At 38.9% G+C, this 20,008-nt stretch overlaps 1 protein-coding gene across 5 annotated transcripts in view; it reads right to left on the minus strand.

Annotated features, from left to right (window-relative positions):
- The window catches only part of garnl3 (GTPase activating Rap/RanGAP domain like 3), a gene marked incomplete in the record, with an annotated part of 108,791 nt that overhangs the window by 60,254 nt on the left and 28,529 nt on the right, over positions 1–20,008 (minus strand). For all 5 annotated transcript variants that reach the window (XM_014006601.1, XM_014006596.1, XM_014006598.1 and 2 more), the window contains 1 exon segment: positions 8,132–8,201. In XM_014006601.1, the coding sequence (XP_013862055.1) occupies positions 8,132–8,201 (70 nt within the window).

A 20,008-nucleotide genomic window follows, 5' to 3' on the forward strand; every position in this document is an offset into this window, starting at 1 on the left:
ATATATGAGTTTGTATGTAATGTATGAATATAATATACAAGTTTCACTTTTTAAATGGAATTACTGAAATAAATCTACTTTTTCATGATATTCTAATTTTATGACCAGCACCTGTAAGAGCTTCTGCGTTTGTAATGGCACTGAAGTTACCTGGAGCCTCACTTCTGTTAATGAAAGTAACTGGTGCATGTATTATGGGCAGACAGACAGTTTGAGTGTTGAGATGCAACAAGATATTGATCTTTTATTATTAATTTTATTCTTTTTTTCTGTTTAAAAGAAATTAAAGTGTCTTATTTCTTTAAAACAAAAGATGTCTCTAACATTCTGTAAAGCACATACAGTATCCACATAACAAAAACTGTCTGGCCCAGTTTTGGCCCACACAATGCACTAACACTCAGCAAAGATGCAGCAACGAATAATGGCCCCTTGGTTGGCCCCAGATGGCCCTAAACCTAACCCTAAACTAACCTTGCCAGAGATGGTCTATGCATGGGCCAGCACCACACAGACTAAACCACAACTGGGATATTATGCAAAATCAATGTTTTTTTAGCTTTACATCATTTTATAATGTCATTTCATCTTCAAAAAACATTTCCAGAATGTTGTTTTGACTCATTCATGCATGTTTGAGAAATCCTTGCATCTAATGTGGTAGTCATGTGTAGCTGCACAAATGCTTGCTAGTACAAAGCACCGCCTATTGGTACATAGCATCTCCCAGCCAAGCTCCTGCCCAACACAACACCCTCCCCTGAAGCATTGTTTGAAAACGTGCTGAAGTGGGAGTGTCATAAATGTAAGAGGTTCTTAAAGAGAGGCCAATATCAAAGCATTTAGTCAAATTTGTTTTTGATATAAACAGTATTTTTATAACAACTAAAGGTAACATGGTTACCTGATTGACATAGAATTCAACTATATGCCTGGAGAATACCCTCCCCCCCGCACTTTAAAGTCATCATCAAGAGAGAAGGAATAAGAGATGTGCAGAAGGATGTCCAAATTAAGTTTTGATTTATTGTGCTTTTCGAGGCATTGACACCCTTCAGGTAAAATACTCAAGAAAGCCAGCATGCAACATTTAGCAGTTTGTCTTGTCGCCATAAATGTGTGAGGCAACGTGACGGATAATAAAACAAAATATCCAGGTAGCTTCTTTATCTTTCTTAATAGTTGCATATTTAGTGGTTAACTGTTTAGGAAAGAAGACTTAATTCAGCAATGCAAATTACTGAAAATAAAAAAAATCTGCACTGCTTTTGGAAGATGTTTAGGTCCTAATTAGTATGGATTTCTGAATAAAATCTGCATTTTTATTTCTAAATGTTTACCCAAATCTGATTCTGTCTTAGTCAAACCATCAGACAGCAAAACTGAGGTAGGTGTTGCTGAACCACAACTCGCTTTGGTGACTGATGGGACAGAAAGTCAAAAACAAGCTGTGTTGTTGCTTTAATACAGAGACATTGGTTGGAAAGTTGTAACATACTGTAAGTTAGGCTGATTCAGATCTGTGTAACTTCACTCAGTGACATGGTGGTTGGCAGTTTTGTGTCACAGAAGGAAAGCTTCTGATCCAGGCCTGTGTGAAGTTCAACAAGTCACCCTGCAGTTTTGTGCAGAATACCAATTCATTTGGTGCACCAGTTTTAATTTCCCATAAGGTATCAAATTTTCATGCTCCAGGACAACAGAAGCAGTTAAAACGTTTCACTGCCTCATATTCTGTTCACTGCTAGATGCACTAAATTACCCTTAACAGGGAGAACAGGTCAGTTAAAAGCATAAACTATTTGTGTCACTAATTGTATATTTCAAATTTACACTGTGGTGCGAGTTGGTAGTTAGGCAGCAAAACAACTTGATGATGGCAGAGTGGATTACAAATGGAGACAAGGTGGCAAAAGACACAAGAGTGAGATTAGACAAGAAAAAACCTTTACAAAAGGAGCTGTGTCTGTAGTTTGATATTGTTTAGATTTAAAAAACAATGTAGGCATAAAAGAACAAAATGTTTGTCAAGCTACTATGGTTGGATGTGGTGGCCGGGCAGCAGTGGAAAGGAATGGTTTCCTTTTAACTGGGCGAAACCTCCAGCAGAACCAGGACCAGGCTCAGGATGAGCAGCCAGCTGCCTCGACCAGCTGAGTGTTGGAAAAAGACACAGGCACAGAAGCTATTGGTTACAAGACCTTCCTAAAAAGGTGTTAGGGTTACTGATTTAGCGTAATTGTGTATGGTTTTGTGTTTTTGTGTTGGTTCTGTGATGGACTGGCCCCCTATTTGAGGTGCTTCTCTCCCAGGATCTTAAACAGGATTAAGCAGGTACAGAAAATAAATAGATCGATGTCAAATCAGCTCGACATTTCTGTATCCACGTCCTCCTCCTCAAACAAATATGATTATTTCTGACCTCAGAAGATGGCCACGTTCCAACACTGAACAAAACCACAAATTCCCTTCATTCATTTCCTTTACCTGTTTTTTCCAGTCACTTCAAATTGACAGTTTGTCACAACAAGTATGTCCATAGTGCCTTTGCAATTTACAGTCAAACACCAGACAGGCCCACAGTTTTTGGCTGGCCTGTAAATTCTGTAGTATTTGAACAATAGCATATGCAAAAAAAATTGTCTCAAATAAATATTACATTTATTTCTATGTGCATTAGTTCCACTTCCAAATTACAAAAAATATATAAAATAATAATAATAATCTACTGCTGCCTTTGACCATCTTTGAATGGTAAACACAAATTTCTTGAAATGTTTCCAAAAATAAGCATAACTTTACATGTATATTTCTATGCAATGTAAGAATTCAAAACTAGAGTTAATGACCAGCATCTAACCCATTTTCGTCCTCTGTGACCACACTATATTTCTTATTGTAATTTCATTTTACTTTTTGACTTGTGTGACTTCAAACTACAGCTCTGACCATAATTTATTCCATATTACACTTCAGAGAAGGTAATTTCAAATGCTTCAACACAACTGTGAGATATTGATTCAAGGCAGGGTCTTCCTGTCAGGTGAGACCAACACGAGCAGAATCATGACTCACCTTGTCTGTTTGTTTTATTTTTAACATCACGGAAGCTGCAGAGACTGTTGCCAATAAGATGAGGGTACCTCAACAAATACCTTAGTGGCAACATGATTCACTCCAGTCTGAACTCACCCACTTCATGTGAAAATAGAGCTGCAAGAAGTTGAAACTGTCTTTTGAATCTACATGGAAATAAAACTTGTGTCAGAACCAGTGCCAGGTTGAGGTCAACACCAAAGCTCTCGAGAGCAATACAAGACTTAAGACTTTGAGGGATTGAGACAAAATAGAATCCAAGATGGTAGGACCAAGACAACACTGTTTGAGGTTTTCAAGTGAAAACCAGAGCCCAGTACATGGGCAGTACTGGACTAAGAAAAAAGTCCTAAGTTTGTGTTCAAGAAGTTAAAGTTCCAGAAGCTCAAGAATCTTTATTATCCCAAGGAGCAATTTGTTGCACCGCCAGTAGATATCAAAACAAGAACATCATTCCTACACAAACACAAAGATCACAAACTTTCATTAAGAAATTTAACTGCTGCTGCAGTTTTTAAATCTATTTGTTCTACATTTAGTCAACTGATACCTGCGTCCAGACAGAGGAAGCCTGAACTCACCATGGAGTGGGTGATCAAAGTATGCCAGAATAAAACTGGTCTTTTTTCACTGACCTGAACTTGTGTAGGTCAACGAGGTTTGCTAGGTCTTTACCAGCAATTCTGCTGCACAACCTGACAATCCCCAAAAGTTTGTTATTGTCCTTACATGTTAAAAACGCCAAACCAACAGATGAAAGTCAAAGTTAAAAGAGCAAAAGACATGATAGAAGTGGATTTAATGTTTCAGAGTTTTCTTGTTTTCTGTTAACAAAATAACCCAAATGATAAGGAGATGAAATTAACTTGGCAGACTGGTTAAACTTCCAAACCTATTCTGGGTTGAGAGGAGGCTGCAGTCTAGCCTATTTATCAAGAAATATAAGTTGGCACGCCCTAGAGTGCTATAGTCCATTACAGCACCAATACAGAGACAAACTGTTGTGCATGCACACACTGCTGTTCACACAGCAGGATAATCGTGCCGATTTTTGCCCTTCTGATAATCTTAAGGGTGCTCAGATTATTGTGATGGCTCTACAGTTAATTTTAGCAGATCTCCCTGCTGTGTGTAGTGTGTTGAGGGATCTAGTCAGCTCTGATCTCAAATCAGGAATATTCAACATGTTGGATATTTTTGGCCCTATTTCCCAGCGTAATTGGTGTTCACCTGAGAACAAACAAGCTCTCAACCTGCTGCACTGAAAAAACAAACTTTTGGGTGTAGTAACGTTAATTTAATTATTCTTTTAAATTTTACAAAAACATATCAAAATCTCTAGACTACTAGAATTTACTAAATAAACAATACACATTATATCAATAAGAAAAAAAATAAATAGGTCCTCTGGATGGGTTCTTCTTTAATAAAATGTTTCGTCTCTCCTCCAATTGACTTCTTCAGTCTGATGAGTTTCAGGTAAACTCAGCCTTATAAGCACTGCCTCCACATGGACAAACAGGTCAGTCACATGCAAAAGACGGCCATCGCCTAACAATAGGCTTGATTAGCTCTATTGTTCATAGAGGGTCATGTGCCCCATCACCTGACTTATTGGTTTGGATCTGGTTATTTGGTGTCGTGTCATGTGTATGTAGTGAGTGCAAGGGGGTTCAACGTACCCTTGTTTTTGTCCCTCTTTCCCTCTTTGTGTTGGGTATCTTTGGGGCCCTGATTCACACCTTTTGCTCACAGGGGGCTGAGTCATACTTGCAATAACAGCATCGTAGCAGGAGGACAACTGGACACGAAGGCCTCCACCTCTGTTTAATGGTGGACTGTATTTCTTCACAAAAATGGCTTCATTTACTCCTCTCTCTCTTCTTTTGAACAGCCACTGTTCAAAAGAATGAGCCAGCACAGACAAGCTACATCATCGGGTCAGGACTCTGCAGTTTACACTCATCTACAGGCCAGCAGTCACTCTTTCAGGGTAAATTTCACTTAATTTGATCAAGTATATTTCACAAGATTTATTTGAGCAAATTAAGTAAAATTTACCTGATTTATTCACAAATCTTAAACTATATTCTTAATAACTTTTACTAAATAATGATGAGTAAATATTACATGAATTTGTAGCATTTAAATTTACTTAACAAACATTATTATTACGAGGATTTTCTTTCAAGTAAATCTTACAAGTTATTTTTTTCAGTGCACCTTGTGCTTGTTCAGGATGGGGGAATGAATCAGAGTACTCATGTTATTAAATTTGACCGCTTTAAATTGTATTTTGACTGAACAGGACTGTAAATATTTGCATTTGATCTGATTTCATTCACAATGAAAATAATCGTAATGATCAGGAATGAATTAAGTTGTCATTAGATTTAAATTGGACCTGTTTGTTTTTACCACTAGTACCCTGTGATTACTTTTATTATGACCTGGTACTGACATGTTTTAAAAGGACCACAAGCACTCTGATATCAGTGAATATATAAACCATAATGATACTGTAGGTGGTAATTGTCATTAATTTAGTAAAATTAAAGATAGATTTAATATTTAACCTGCCATTCAAGGTTCATTTAGTGGTCCAAATACATGCTTATATCAAAGCAAAACTTCACAAATCATCCATTACAGCATGCATCTGTTTTAAACACAAGTCAATCCCAGTGTGATAAAAAAAGACTGTGTTTATTGGAGGAGGAGGTGAATAATGAAAAATTAATGACAGTGCGTGATAAGCCCAGGTTGATCATAAACAAAAACCTCAGGGAGGATAACCTCATGCTGTTGAGCTTACATTTTACCTTTCGTCCTTGACTTCAGAGTCAAATTTAATCTTTGCTTTTTGGTGCACAAATTTACAAGTAAAAACTAATTTAGAGGCAAAAAGGTTTTTGGTTAATGAGGTGGGTGCACAAGCGGCTTTAAATTTTATGGCTTCTGATGCATTTTAGCCAAGAAACAATTCTTTGTGCCGATGGTATTAATTTTGTCTGCTTATTGCCTGCAGCTATGAGTCATAGAATTACCCAAGTAGGTTTTTCTATTCCCCACAAATCTAATGTTGTACAAATGTATATTTATCTTTCATGGGCTTTAGCTCACCCTCGGCAAGGCTTTTGCTGCAGCAGAGCAGCATCCTCTGTCTCAGTGATGCTTTGCTTTATCTATTGTGCTGTTGCAGTGGTATTGTGAGCAGAGCTCTGTCCATCAGAGATGGAACTGAAGGACTTGAAACTTAAGTGCCACAAGCTGTGAAATTGGACAAAAATGTAGTTTGTGCTTTGTTTGTGAATGGCAGTAAGAAAAAAAAAACATGACCTCTTTACGTTTCTGATGCTCTCGTTTCGGCACTATTAGAAACACCAGGTTACAACAGATAAGTTGGTCACGCCATAAAATTCTATAGCATGTGCATCACAAACTTGGAACGTCACAGTTTACATCTGTGCTATGATGCTTAAAAAAAACGACCGAAACCAGGACATTATCAGAGGCTAATGAAAGAATTGCAACCTTAAGATGTTGATGATTACATCAGAGTAACATGATTTGTCAACAGAACACCATACTAAGTTAAAAAAAGTGATGACCACACCTACATATAATGTAGGATATACCTGCTTATATTGCAGTTCACAGTAAATTTTCCCCCTTTCAACCAAATATAAATAAACTATATGTGACATAAATGAACATATTAGTATAATAAGATCTAGTAAGGTTGAGTCAGGTCCTCTGGACAGGTTTTTCTTTGGTGAAATGTTTAGTCTTTTATCCGAAAATCTTCAAACTTAGTCTTGTAAATAAAACCTTCCAATGCTGCTTATAAACCCAAATTTACATTGTGTCCGCTTTGCTGCAGCATGACCTCCACAGAAGGTTGGGGTGTCCAGGGTCCGACTGAGTTCGTCTGCAACTCAGACTGAAGATGTCTTGAATAAAAGACTAAACATTTCAACAAAGTCAAACCCATCCAGAGGACCTGACTCAACCCTGTTCGATATTTCCACCTGGATTATTGAGCACACATCAAGACAAGCGTTACAAGACTTAACATCCTAAAACATACGCTTTGTTTCATGTTTTGACTCAGGTAAAAAGAACTTGTGTGTCAACACACTAGGCAAATTAGAACACATTGAGATATTGGTCTAATATGTATTGTTGGTCTTAGTGTCAAATTCCACCATAATGGATCAAATGGGACCTCTGAGTATGAAAACCATGGTTTGGAGAGGACTGTCACCCATTCCCAGGCACTACAGTGACATAAAAACAAATAAAGATGGCTGATTACCTCTCACAGAGACACATGCTTAATGCACAAAAATAAGGAACTGCGGCTTCACGCCGTGCGGTGACCTCATGCTGCCTCGATCTCGTCTGCTTTTATGACATGCACAGCCCCACACAGCCACACTGTGTGCAGCGTCTGTCTGCTGGTGCTGATAGGCAACATGTGGTTCCTTCTAAACATTAATCTGTTACACATGGTGCGTGTCAATCATGGACAATCTCACAAGTTCTCTTGTGGGAAGTGCCATCGCCGCGCAGACTTCCTGCTCCTCGGGGCTATCGGATGTACAGGCCCGGCTCACAGTGATGGGTGGCACCATCGCACACACCCACTCTCTACAACAACAGTGACTCATCATCTTAGTAATCAACCGCAAAGTCACACAGCCCCCAAAAGCACATTTGTGTAACACGTTTGAGTCAGCTGTGAAAACGAAACAAATTAACTTTGGAGGCTGGATCACAAGCAGAGTCTTCCGTCGCTGCAAGTGGTGCACCTGTTGTGATCCAGGCCGTTGGACCACACGCAGCATGTCGTGACTTGCAGCCCCCCCCCCCCCCCACCCACCACCTCTGTTGTCCATCCATGAGAACCAACATGGAGGGGTGAGATGTGAGATAACATAGAAGAACTAATGAGGAGGGGAATGAGGGGAAAAGAAGATGAAACCCAAAAAAAGTGCGTAGCAGTGATGAGTGCATCATGGGTGGGACTCACCAGCTCAACAGAACCATAGTGTTTCCTGCTGAAGTCTCCACGCCTGCAGCCCAGGTCCTCCGAGGCGGAGCTGTAACACAAACACATGGTCAGACACATAACCTGCTCACCCCAAATATCCCTCAACACATGCCGCTCACTCATACATGAGAGGCAGAAGAAGCATCTGAGCTTGTCTTCTATCTCACTTATCGCACTCTGGCGACTTGTTCACGGCCATATCATCATCCTAACTGTGTCTGTCCTGCTTCTCTTCTTCATTATTCCTCATTCTGTGTCTCTCCATCCATCATGCCTGTACCTCCGTTGGTGCATTAGGTTCTGCTGGTGGCGTAGGGGTGGGTCAGGAGTGGCAGCCAAAGCCAGTTCTGACTGAGATGTCGGCCCTGATTGAATTAGGCTTTAGTGGAAGATGCAGACCTGCTGGGAAAGCTGGCTGCTGGTTACAACAGTTAAATGCAGATCATTTGTGGCTACAGATACAAACCAAATACACGCTCACTGCAAAAATAATAATAATAATAATAATAATAATATTAATAAAAGAAAATGGGTGTCTGTTGCTAAAATATTTCAGCTAAGCCCTCTTGATCTTTTATTCGAGATACAGATCACTGGTTTAAGTCATGTCATGCTTAGTTCACCATATGACACAATTATGTATTCAGAAAGAGCACTGCACAGCATTTTGTTCTGTTATAGCACGGTGACCATAGAAGAACCATGTCAGGGACATAAGTTTTGGTTTTGTGTCACTGTTTTCAGTCATAACAATCATATTATCATTGATCTTAAGCCTAAAGTCTCAAGATATTACTTTTTATACGAAACAAGCTGGGTATAATTCTGAAAATATCAAGTAACTTTACTGTATGAAGCAGGTTGTGTTCTTGAGGCGCCCAGTTGGTATTATTGGAAACCTAAATGGTTCAACTGTATGAAAAAGCAGAAAGGGCTAAACTAAAGATAGAAAGCAAACACACACAAGCATGAACATACACTTACAGTGAAGTTAGTCTTTCTGTCACATGAAGCTCACTTTGGGGAAAAAAGAAAAATAATTACAATTTTGCACTTAGCATGGCCCCAAAAGACTGCCAGCACTCTGTTAATGTAATGTGACAAGATTTTGGAAAACTTTACTCTAACTGCGCAAACAACTTAGGGTGCTACCAATAAGCATTTTGCATTAGATGTTGGTAAAATAATGTTCACCACCATAAAAATCCAGCATTGAATATTTGCTTGATATGTTAATACACTGGTAATACTTTTATGTTTATTCAAATATAAATATGACTTTTCCGTGCAGTTCGGTGGTCTCAGGATTCCACCGCTGCTATTTGCGGATGATGTGGTCCTGTTGGCGTCATTGTGATCTTCAGCTCTCTCTGGAGCGGTTCACAGCTGAGTGTGAAGCGGCTGGGATGAGGATCAGCACTTTCATGTCTAAGTCTATGGTCCTCAGTCAGAAAAGGGTGGACTGCTCTCTTCAGGTTTGGAGTGAGTTTCTGCCTCAAGTGGAGGAGTTTAAGTACTTTGCGGTTTTGATCACCATGGAGGGAAGAATGGAGCGTGAGATTGATGGGACTCCATACTGGTCTGTTGTGGTGAAGATGGAGCTGAGCTGTAAGGCAAAGCTCTCTGTTTACCGGTTGATCTGCGTTCCTACCTTCACCTATGGTCACAAACTTTGGGTAGTGACTGAAAGAACAAGATTGCAGATACAGGCGGTTGAAATGAGTTTTCTCAGCAGGGTAGTTGGACTCTCCCGTAAAGATAGGGTGAGAAATTCAGTTATCTGGGAGAGACTCAGAATAGAGCCCCTGCTCCTCCACATAGAGAAGAGCCAGCTGAGGTGGAGCGGGCATCTGCTCAGGATGTCTCCTGGATGCCTCTCTAGGGAGGTGCTTCACGCAGGTCCGATGGGAGGAGACCCAGATTAAGACTCAAGACACTCTGAAGAGATTATGTCTCTTGTTTGGCCTGGGAAAGCCTTGGAGTCCTCCCAGAAGAGCTGGAAGAGGTGGCTGGGGAATGGATAATGGATGTTTGTTGTCATACTGTGATAGTCAGTGCTAATTCAACAGGTTCAAACTGCACAATGTTTTAATTCAGTAAATTTAAGAAAGGCTCCCTCATTTTGGATTGTGACTTGTCATTAAGGGGTGATAGAGCATCCCAAAGCCAGAAAAGTTGAGAACTACTACTTTATAGTATGAAACATGATTTCCAGCAATATCAGGTTGACAGAAATTTATTGAACAAAGACACTTTAAAACATCACATTTACCTCATATCCTACACTAACAATAGGTGCATAGTGAGCCAACAATACTGCAACACAATCTCATGCTATGCAAAAGCTCTGAACTGCTGCAGTATTGTGCTGTACTTGTGACATTTTTATAATAAGGGTTGATATTGTTTGTCCTTCTTCTCCATCTCATTTGATATCCTTTTGTGTTATTGACAAGTGTACAAAATAAAACATTGAGGTATTCAATTACTGGGGCATTGTAACAACGATATAATGTTTTCAGTACCAGTTATGTACTCTGTCCAGTTGTTTGATGTAAAAGCAATATTTTCCACTTGTTCATTCTACAAATGTGGATAAATGCCCATACAAGAAGAGGAAGAAGACCCAGAAAATGGTGCAAGAGATCAGGATAGTCTCTGAGAGAATCCTGCAATGTGAACATTACCACAATCATGGAACAACTGTCACAAGATCATGGTGAATGCCACAGATTGGCTGCAGCAATGCCACATATCGGAACAAAACACCACATCACCAAAACACCCACAGCTACACCGCCTTCTTAGCAAACTCCAAGTTTATGCCAAAGAGTGCTGTTACTTCTTTCTCATCCTTTAGACCAACATACAGTACATAATGAACATGTGTTATGAATATTACACAAATACCCTGATGCATCTCAGTAATCCAGGTAGAAAAAAATCAAAAAGAAAAAAATAAGTAGTTCCTCTGGATGGGTTCTTCTTTAGTGAAACGTTTCGTCTCTCATCCAAGAGACTTCTTCAGTCTGATGAGTTTCAGGTGAACTCGGCCTTATAAGCCCTGCCTCCACCTGGACAAACAGGTTAGTCACATGCAAAAGAGGGCCATCGCCTAACAATAGGCTTGTTTAGATTTATTTAGTCACATGCAAAAGAGGGCCATCGCCTAACAATAGGCTTGATTAGCTCTATTGTTCATAGAGGGTCATGTGCCCCATCACCTGACTTATTTGTTTGGATGCTTCATCTGTGGTTATTTGGTGTTTTCTTAATGAGTATGTAGTGAGTGCAAGCGGGGCTCGACGTCCCCTTGTTTTTGTCCCTCTTTCCCTCTTTGTGTTGGGTATCTTTGGGCCCTGATTCACACCTTTTGCTCAAAGGGGGCTGAGTCACACTTGCAATAACAGCATTTGTAGGAGGAGGACAACTGGACACGAAGGCCTCCAACTGTTTAATGGTGGACGGTTTTTCTTCACAAAGATGGCTTCCTTTACTCCTCTCTCAAACCAACGTTCCCCTCTATGAGAACATCTTCATCCCAGAAAGAGAGACCGCTGGCCTGTAGATGAGTGTAAACTGCAGAGTCCTGACCTGACGAAGTCGCTCGTCTGTGCTGGCTCATTATTTTGAACAGTGGCTGTTTTGTTTCCCCAATGTATGACTGATCACAGTCCTCCTGACACTTAACAGCATATACCATATTACTCTGTTTTTGCCGAGGAACTATTGTTACGCGATGGCCCTATTTTGCATGTGACTAACCTGTTTGTCCATGTGGAGGCAGTGCTTAAAAGGCTGAGTTCACCTGAAACTCATCAGACTGAAGAAGTCTCTTGGAGGAGAGATGAAACGTTTCACTAAAGAAGAACCCATCCAGAGGACCTACTTATTTTTTCTTTTTGATTACACAAATGCCATAAACATCACAAGATGGAACATACTGTATGTTGTAAAGGTTTTGACAAATGTGAAAAATAAATAAGTGTGTGATGGTAGCATACATGAGCATACAGTCCTCTTCTGTATCACATCTTAACAAACACAAAAATACTTTACAATTCAAAAAGACAACCTAAAAGCTCTGAACTGAAATGAATAGTTTATTTAAGAAATGAACATCTGTCGACAAGCAAGAAAACACATTTCCACAGCTAATTGTTTCAGCCATTACTTTAATGTTCACTACTGATTATATACACAACAGATAGAAAAAAGAAGTTAAGACTATGCATAGAAACACAGTAATGTAAACTGTGGAAACTGACAGGAATTTGAGCAAAATGTAAAGGAGAAAAACTTGTGCATGTGGACAAATTATTAACAAGTCAGTGGGAGGCTATTATCTATAGTTGCCTGTTTTATACTTTTTGCATATCCTGTGTTTGCATATCTGTGTTACTGCCCAAGACTCGTTTGCTTCCTTTAACTCTTTGACCTGCCCCCCACTCCCACCTTAGCGTCTAACTCCACTTAACTGATCCCTGCTTTTTTCCTGCCAGCAGAGCGAGGCCGTTAATGCATAATTCATGGCTGAGCTTTAAAGACACATTTATGTGTATGCATCCATCACTGCTTCCTTACAGAACTCGCTCTCCATCACAGGTCCAGCCCTGCTTCTTACCTTTTCTTATTTTATTTTAACTCAGTAAAAGATCAGGAAAGCATTTCAAGGGAACCTAATCAACTGATATACCCCATCCACATACATAAACACACACACACACGCTCCAATCTACTTTATTTACCATTTTATAAAGACAGTAATTATTTAAAAAGAAAAAAAATCCTCCCAATGAAGTTCATGGTGTTTTTTTTTTTTTTTTGAGTTTTTGACTTTCTCTTGGGATTATTGAAAAAAGAAAATGTTTTACTTTTTATGGTAAATGGACTGAACTTATAGAGCACTTTATCAAGTCCCTTCGGACCCCAAAGTGCTTTACACTTACAGACATTCACCCATGCACACACACATGATGGTAAGCTACATTGTAGCCACAGCCTGAGGCTCACTGACAGAGATGGGGCTGCCATGCACCGGCGCCACCGGATCCTCTGACCACCATCAGTAGGCAAGGTGGGTGAAGTGTCTTGCCCAAGGACACAACAACCTAGACAGCGGACGGACAGAGGATCGAACTGGCAACTTTCCGGTTAAAGGATGACTCCCCTAACCACTCCTCCAAACAAATACAAATACATTGTGTTTATTTAACAATGCTGGAGTACAAATTGCCAACACTGCACTGTCGTCTTACACCAAGGTGGTCACAGTGTTGCCTCTTGGGGGACATTCTGGTGGGTGGAGTTCTCCAAGTACTCCAGTTTCCAACAAAAATAGGCATGTTAGGTTAATTGGAAACTCTAATTTGTGTCTGTTTGGCCCTGTGACAGACTTGTGACCTGCCTCTCATACAGTGACTGATGGAGGAAGGCACTCCCCACAACTCCCTGTGAGCCGAAGAGAAGAGAGTAAAGAAAATGGATGGATGGATGGATGGATGGATGGATGGACGAGGTAAAAATGCAAAAGATGTGTGAAAACCTATACACCTTATGGTGCAACAGTGTGGCTCTCAAATTAAACATTCAAAGGTCCAAATCTAATCTCTAAATAAGACCAAAGGTCAGAAACAACAAGAGATATGCAAATTCTTTTTAAATAACTGCTTATGAACTTATGACTTCTTTTCTTGGGAAATAAGACACTGGTCTCATTTTTTTGTGTTCGCAAAACTGCACGTGAATGCCTTTCAGCTTTTAGTTGATTTCCTATTTTTGACATTGAAGGATATTTAACTGACTATTGTTTTGTTCTGACATAATTGTATTATTTCAGCAGGGCAAGCTGAAAGATATTTTGTGATAGATTAATAGCATTTCAGATACACTTATATATTATACTTTGTGATCAATAGTTATCATTGTAATTAGATAGAGAATCAATAGGTCTCTAATTAGTTAAAAGGATCCACGATTAGTTGTAACATTAAACTTTATTTGATAAACATTTATTTTAACTCTAAAATAAAGACTGTAAAAATAGATCAAAGAGATCTGTGATCTCAATGGGATTTAAATAAAGGTAAATGAATAAATAAATGAATTGGTTGCCACATGCCTCAAAAAAAAAATCAAAAACAAAACAAAATATAATTTCAATGCTGATGTAGGAGTGATCACCATCAGGAGGTGTGGACAGGGTTTTCTATAACCATTGTAAGGACACATACAGTAGCTTGGGGTCATTTAGAATGAGTGAATGGTAAACTTGAACATGTCTGAAAATAAATATTCTAGTCTGATAACTCAATTGGTTTACTGCATTAATTCAGGTTTTCAATCGAACATGTTTCTAACAACGTGCTAGATGTTCAGTACATGTCAGATCATACTCTCACTGCAGCCTACACTATACATTTACTGCAAGAAGTCCAGTCCTGTACAGCTAATTTCCACATCACCCGTGCTGCATAAACTTGCTCCCTCCTTTGCTTATGTTCGTTCTCAAAGGAGCCATACCACTCTTATAACAAGTAATAAACATACACTTCATAGCATCTCACTAACACACTCCCATGCAATAGAACATGTGGGCTGAATCCAGATTGACCAAAGTCTGAACCTTGAAAATCACTGCAACAGCCTGTCAAAACCACATTTAAGATATAAAATATGTCTGCTGTGTGACCTTTTCAGATTTCCACATAGCTGAGGATGGAATTGCGACCCACTCTTTTTCCAACATTCATGGAGGCTTGTGGGTATTTGTTCATGCACAGCTCTTTTAAGGTCTTGCCACAGCATTTCAGTTGGGGTTGAGGTTATTTGGACATTGACTGGGAACGACGGCATCATATTTCTTTTATTTTTCCCAGCTATTCTGTTGTAGATGTTTTTTTGTGTGCCTGTGATTATTGTCCTGTTGCTGGACTCAGTTTGGGTTGAACAGATGGTCTCGTATTTGGCTGTAGAATACTTTGCTATAAAAAGCAATTAACGGTTGCCTTATTACAGTTTTTATGCAACACATTGAACTCATGTTAAAGTACTAAAGCAGAATCGAGGATTACGGTTGAAACACTGTTGACAGAAAGGTAGTCACAAATCCAAACAGGTGTGTACATGTCAGTGTGTGCAGCACATCAGTGTTGTCAGACAGCTTATTCTGTGTCGTCATCCCGCTGTGTGTAAACAACTGATGTGGTGCTGAGCTGCCTCTAAGAACCTAAACTGGATTCATCAAGATGTCAAACTTGTAAATTTAACAGGACAAAATTCCCATTTTAACATGTTTATGCAGTTTCCTGATGTCTGACTGACATGCCTGTCAAATGCTTCAGTCAAAATATCACTTGGTCTATACAGAAACTGCTTTTAAAGCTCTATTAAGAGGTATTCTGCAGAACAAATTGCTTTAGGTAGTAGGGGGTCAGTAATTTCTCACTTTATCCCTTATTCTACCTCGATCTTTTCTTCCTGCAGCTCATGTCTCAGAGTTCAGTTCTTCACACACATCACCTGAACAAGAGAAGTACTGAGCATGAAGACTTTTGGCAAGCAAGTCTGCTGACCAGACCAAGACACAGCAGTACATCTAAGTCAGTTCAGAGAACAATAAGATCCTAAAAAAGGTTAACTACTAAAGCTTTAACAGGGTTTACTGAATGGTTAAGTTCAGGTGCTGTGTTCAGTTTTACGTAATTAAATTCATCACTGCTTTTATCTGATTATCAAGTTTAAGGCTAGCATTTACTTGGATCCATAAGTTAGTGGCAGTTGGAATAGGAAAGGGACCAAGACGAATAGAGGCAGAAAAACAGGCAACACCTCGCTTTTCTTTTCATTAAAACTTCAAAAATTCAACTCAATTTATAACACTTGGATAATAGCATAAATGAAAAGAAAACATTTGTCTTTTTTTGTTTTTATTTACCAATTTTGAATATGGACATAATTATTGTTTTATTATGAAAAGAATAACTCCAGAAGGAATGGTTTGGTTTGACATGCAGTCAAGCACATGTAGAACTTGCACCAGAGGACACGAGCAGTGTCATAGTGTTATCAGGCAACTGCTGGAGCATCTGACAGGATACCTCTGTTGCATTAAATTGATAGGGGTTTACATAATAGGTTTGCAAACGGTGAGGCACATGGGTTAATGTTACACTGGCCCAAGGTTAGAACCAACAGGTACACAACGGTGCCCACACACATCATGAAGTTTCCGGGTCACACCAAGATCAAATAACGCACGAGTTAATGTTTGCTTCTAAATATAGTTCAAATGGACCCACTTTTAATGAGAATTTTGTCACATTGAAACAATTCCTTATTTTTAATGTCAAAGCAGTTAATGTGGACAGTACCATTTAAAGTTTTACAGTGCTGTGAGTTTTGGATTACACTGCATCAAGATGAAGCTGCAATGTTAAGATGCATCAAAAGTGCTACAAGGAGCACAAGGGGTGCAGCAAAAAAAAAAGTTTTACATCAGAATCGTGATTCTCTTTTACAAAGATTCAGAATCGATTGAAAATGTCCCAAAATTGATTTTTATAAATAAATAAAAAAATAAAGCAAATCCGATGGCCATCAGCCTCCATTTTGTAACTAGATGGGACATCCTGACATCATCATGCAGCTACTTCTGGAACATATGAATGTGCAAAAAGCACTAAAATCAAGAGGAAACAACAGAACTGGAGGAAAGAGAGCTTCAACAGACCCCTGTCTTCATTGAATGCAAAGTTTTTGGCTCATTTTGGTTTTTACTGAATGAGTCCGAGTTTGACATGTGCAAGGTTTGCAAAACGAAAATGAAGCACTTTGGAAACACAACAAATGGGCTCACATTATCAGTTTTTAATGAAAAATCGATTTTTAATCGAATCGTTGCCCCAAAAAACTCGAGTAAATAGTGAGGGTTGTGTCGGGAAGGTCATTGGGCATAAAACATTTTTTTGCCAAAACAAAAATGCGAGTTCCCTGGGACAACACCATACCAGATCAGTCGAGACCTGGGTCAGATGAGGATGACTCGCTTTGGCAACCCTTCCAAAGGGAATGGCTAAAAGAGCTAGTTGCTACTACTAACTAAGCTTGGGAATAACAATATAAAATATGTAAACAATGGTATAATGCAGAATTGATGGAGGCGTAAAGATTTATATAAAAGATTTGAATGAACCATTATGATGCATTTAAAGACAGCAGTAATCTATTATGGTGTTAGCTGTGTTTAGATGAGACTAGCTCTTCAGTCCTGTTAAGCTATTGAAAGAGGTTTATGTTTATTTTTTCCACAGAAGCTCACTTCAAAATGACTGAACTATTCCTTTAAGCTGTTACCTTGCAGATTGTGCTTCAAACCCACTCATGGAGATGAAACGATAAATGTGAGGTTTTATTTATTTATTTATTTATTTTTGAAACGATCTACCTAAAGTGAACAAGTGGAGTCTGACATTTTTGAGATGGTTTAAGGACTTTTGCAAACCCATCAATAACTAACAATTCTCTTTCTGAGACCCTTTGAAGCACCAACTTGTGGTTTAAAGATCGGACTACTCCCTCTCTGACACTCTGATTTCCATTGATCTGATGGCAAGGAATGTGTCGGCGTATCTTCTGAATGAGCAATCTGTTGCTTTCTGCAGCGTTTGGCAACAGCAGTCTTCCTGAAACCAGACGTTCATTAACAGACAGACGAACACAGTAGGAGTGGGTGAATTTGACAAATGATCAGCTGTTCAGAGGACAAATAAGACCTCAGGTTAAAAGAAAGTCACATTTCTGAAGTTAAAGCAGTGTGGTTAAATCATCAACACTAACACACTGATTACTCAGTAAGGGCAAATCTGTTAAAGATAACTTTTTAGTCATATATGTGTGTTTATGTGTATTTTTTTTGTTAGCAAAATACAGTCCCCCAAAACTATTGGAACATGTGCCTGACAGGTGTTTCTTATTGACCAGGTGTTGCCTTTAAGGTTGATTGTTCAAACATTAATTAATTCTGCATGACTAGTCTGCTTTTTGGTCTGGGTTTAAACCTTTAAAGTAGGTGTTTCTTCTTAAAGAAACACGAAGACCAGAGAGTTGTCTAGGGCAGTGTTTCCCAAAGTTGGGGTCAGGACCCAAAGTGGGGTCCCGAAACATCAAGGTGGGGTCCTGAAAAGATTTTCTGAATTATATTTTTGCCCTAGTTGTTACAAAGGAGTGAGGTTAGTATACTTAAAATGGATAAATTGTTACCATGCCCATGTTTTGTTGACCTGATACAAATATTCATCATCCAAAAATAGTTGGGGGCACAGGTCTCTGCTACTGTTATTTTGTGGGTCAAAAGCTGAAAGGTTTGGGAACCACTGCACTTTAGTTCCCAAAATTGGGCTTGGGACCCAATTATGGGTCATGAAGCACCTTGGATAATCTCCAGAAATCAATTTAAAGGGTAATAAAATAATTGCTGATGTAAAATTTTCCCTATAGTTATTACAAAAACACAAAATAAGTAAAAAAAATAAGTATTTATATTTGTGTACAAGCTGTTTAGATTGTCAAAAAGCCTGTGTTTTTAGGGTTATTAATGAAGTTTGTGTACTCAGACCAGTAAAATTTGGGGTCACAAGTTTTTGCCATGGATATTTTTTGGGTCAGAAGACAAAATGTTTGGGAACCACTGGTCTAGGGGAGGAAAGCAAGCCATTTTGAAGCTAAAAAAAAACGAAAATCAATCAGAGCCATTGGACAAAAGTTTGGCACAACAATTTGAAATATCATGAATGAGGAAGAAACTACCGGTGTACTGAGCAAGAGACATCCAACAGGTCAGCCAAGAAAAACAACAGTAGTTTATGATAGAAATATTGTGAGAGCTGTGAAGAAACCCCCCAAAACATCAGCAAGTGACATCACCAAAAACCTCCACAGTGCAGGGGTGAAGGTTTCACAAACACACAAGCTCATCTGTGAAGCATGGTGCAGGTAATGTCATGGCTTGGACATGCATGGCTGCCTCTGGAACAGCAGAATGAACTTTGAAGCGTTCAGAAACATTTTGTCTGCCAGTTTAAAGAGAAATGCATTCAAACTAATCCAGAGTAATTTTATCATGTGGCAGGACAATGACCCAAAACACACTGCCAACAAAACAAATGAATTTAACAGGGGGAAAACGTAGAAGGTTTTAAATTGCCCAAGTCAGTCACCTGACCTGAACCCAATGGAGCATTTCACCTCCTGAAGAGGACACTGATGGAGAAACCCCCTGAAACAAACAAGAACTGAAAGAAGCTGCAGTAAAAGTCTGGAACAGCATCACAAATGAAGAAATCAACAGAATGGTGTTGATGGCTTGAGGCAGTCATTGCAAGCAAGGGTTATGCCACCAAATATTAAATGTTATTTACTCTAAGATCATTTGCGCCATTACTTTTGCTCACCTAAAAATGCTGTGGTGTATTACAAACGGTGATAAATCCTGTGTTTTAACACATACATGTAAATAACAGGACATAAAAGCTGACATTCTGAACTCTTATGCTCATTTTTTGATCTTAAACTCAAATACAACAAAAAGAACTGAATTTGACTCTCTGTTCCAATAGTTTTAGAGGGGACTGTATCTCATGAACCACTGGATGGATTTTTAATCAAATTTACAGAAAGCACTCACTGACTGTTGCAGAAATCCATAAGTTAAAGTAAAAAACAGGAGAAAGAGAAATGTAAAAGTCTCACATGGAAATAAAATGACTGAGAAAAATTATACTAAAAAATATTAAAAATAATAATTTAAGAGACACAGATGCATGCACAAGTAAAAGAAAAAAAACAAAGAATATATAC

Source organism: Austrofundulus limnaeus, unplaced genomic scaffold (assembly GCF_001266775.1).
Source record: "Austrofundulus limnaeus strain Quisiro unplaced genomic scaffold, Austrofundulus_limnaeus-1.0 Scaffold36, whole genome shotgun sequence".
NCBI classification, from domain to species: domain Eukaryota; kingdom Metazoa; phylum Chordata; class Actinopteri; order Cyprinodontiformes; family Rivulidae; genus Austrofundulus; species Austrofundulus limnaeus.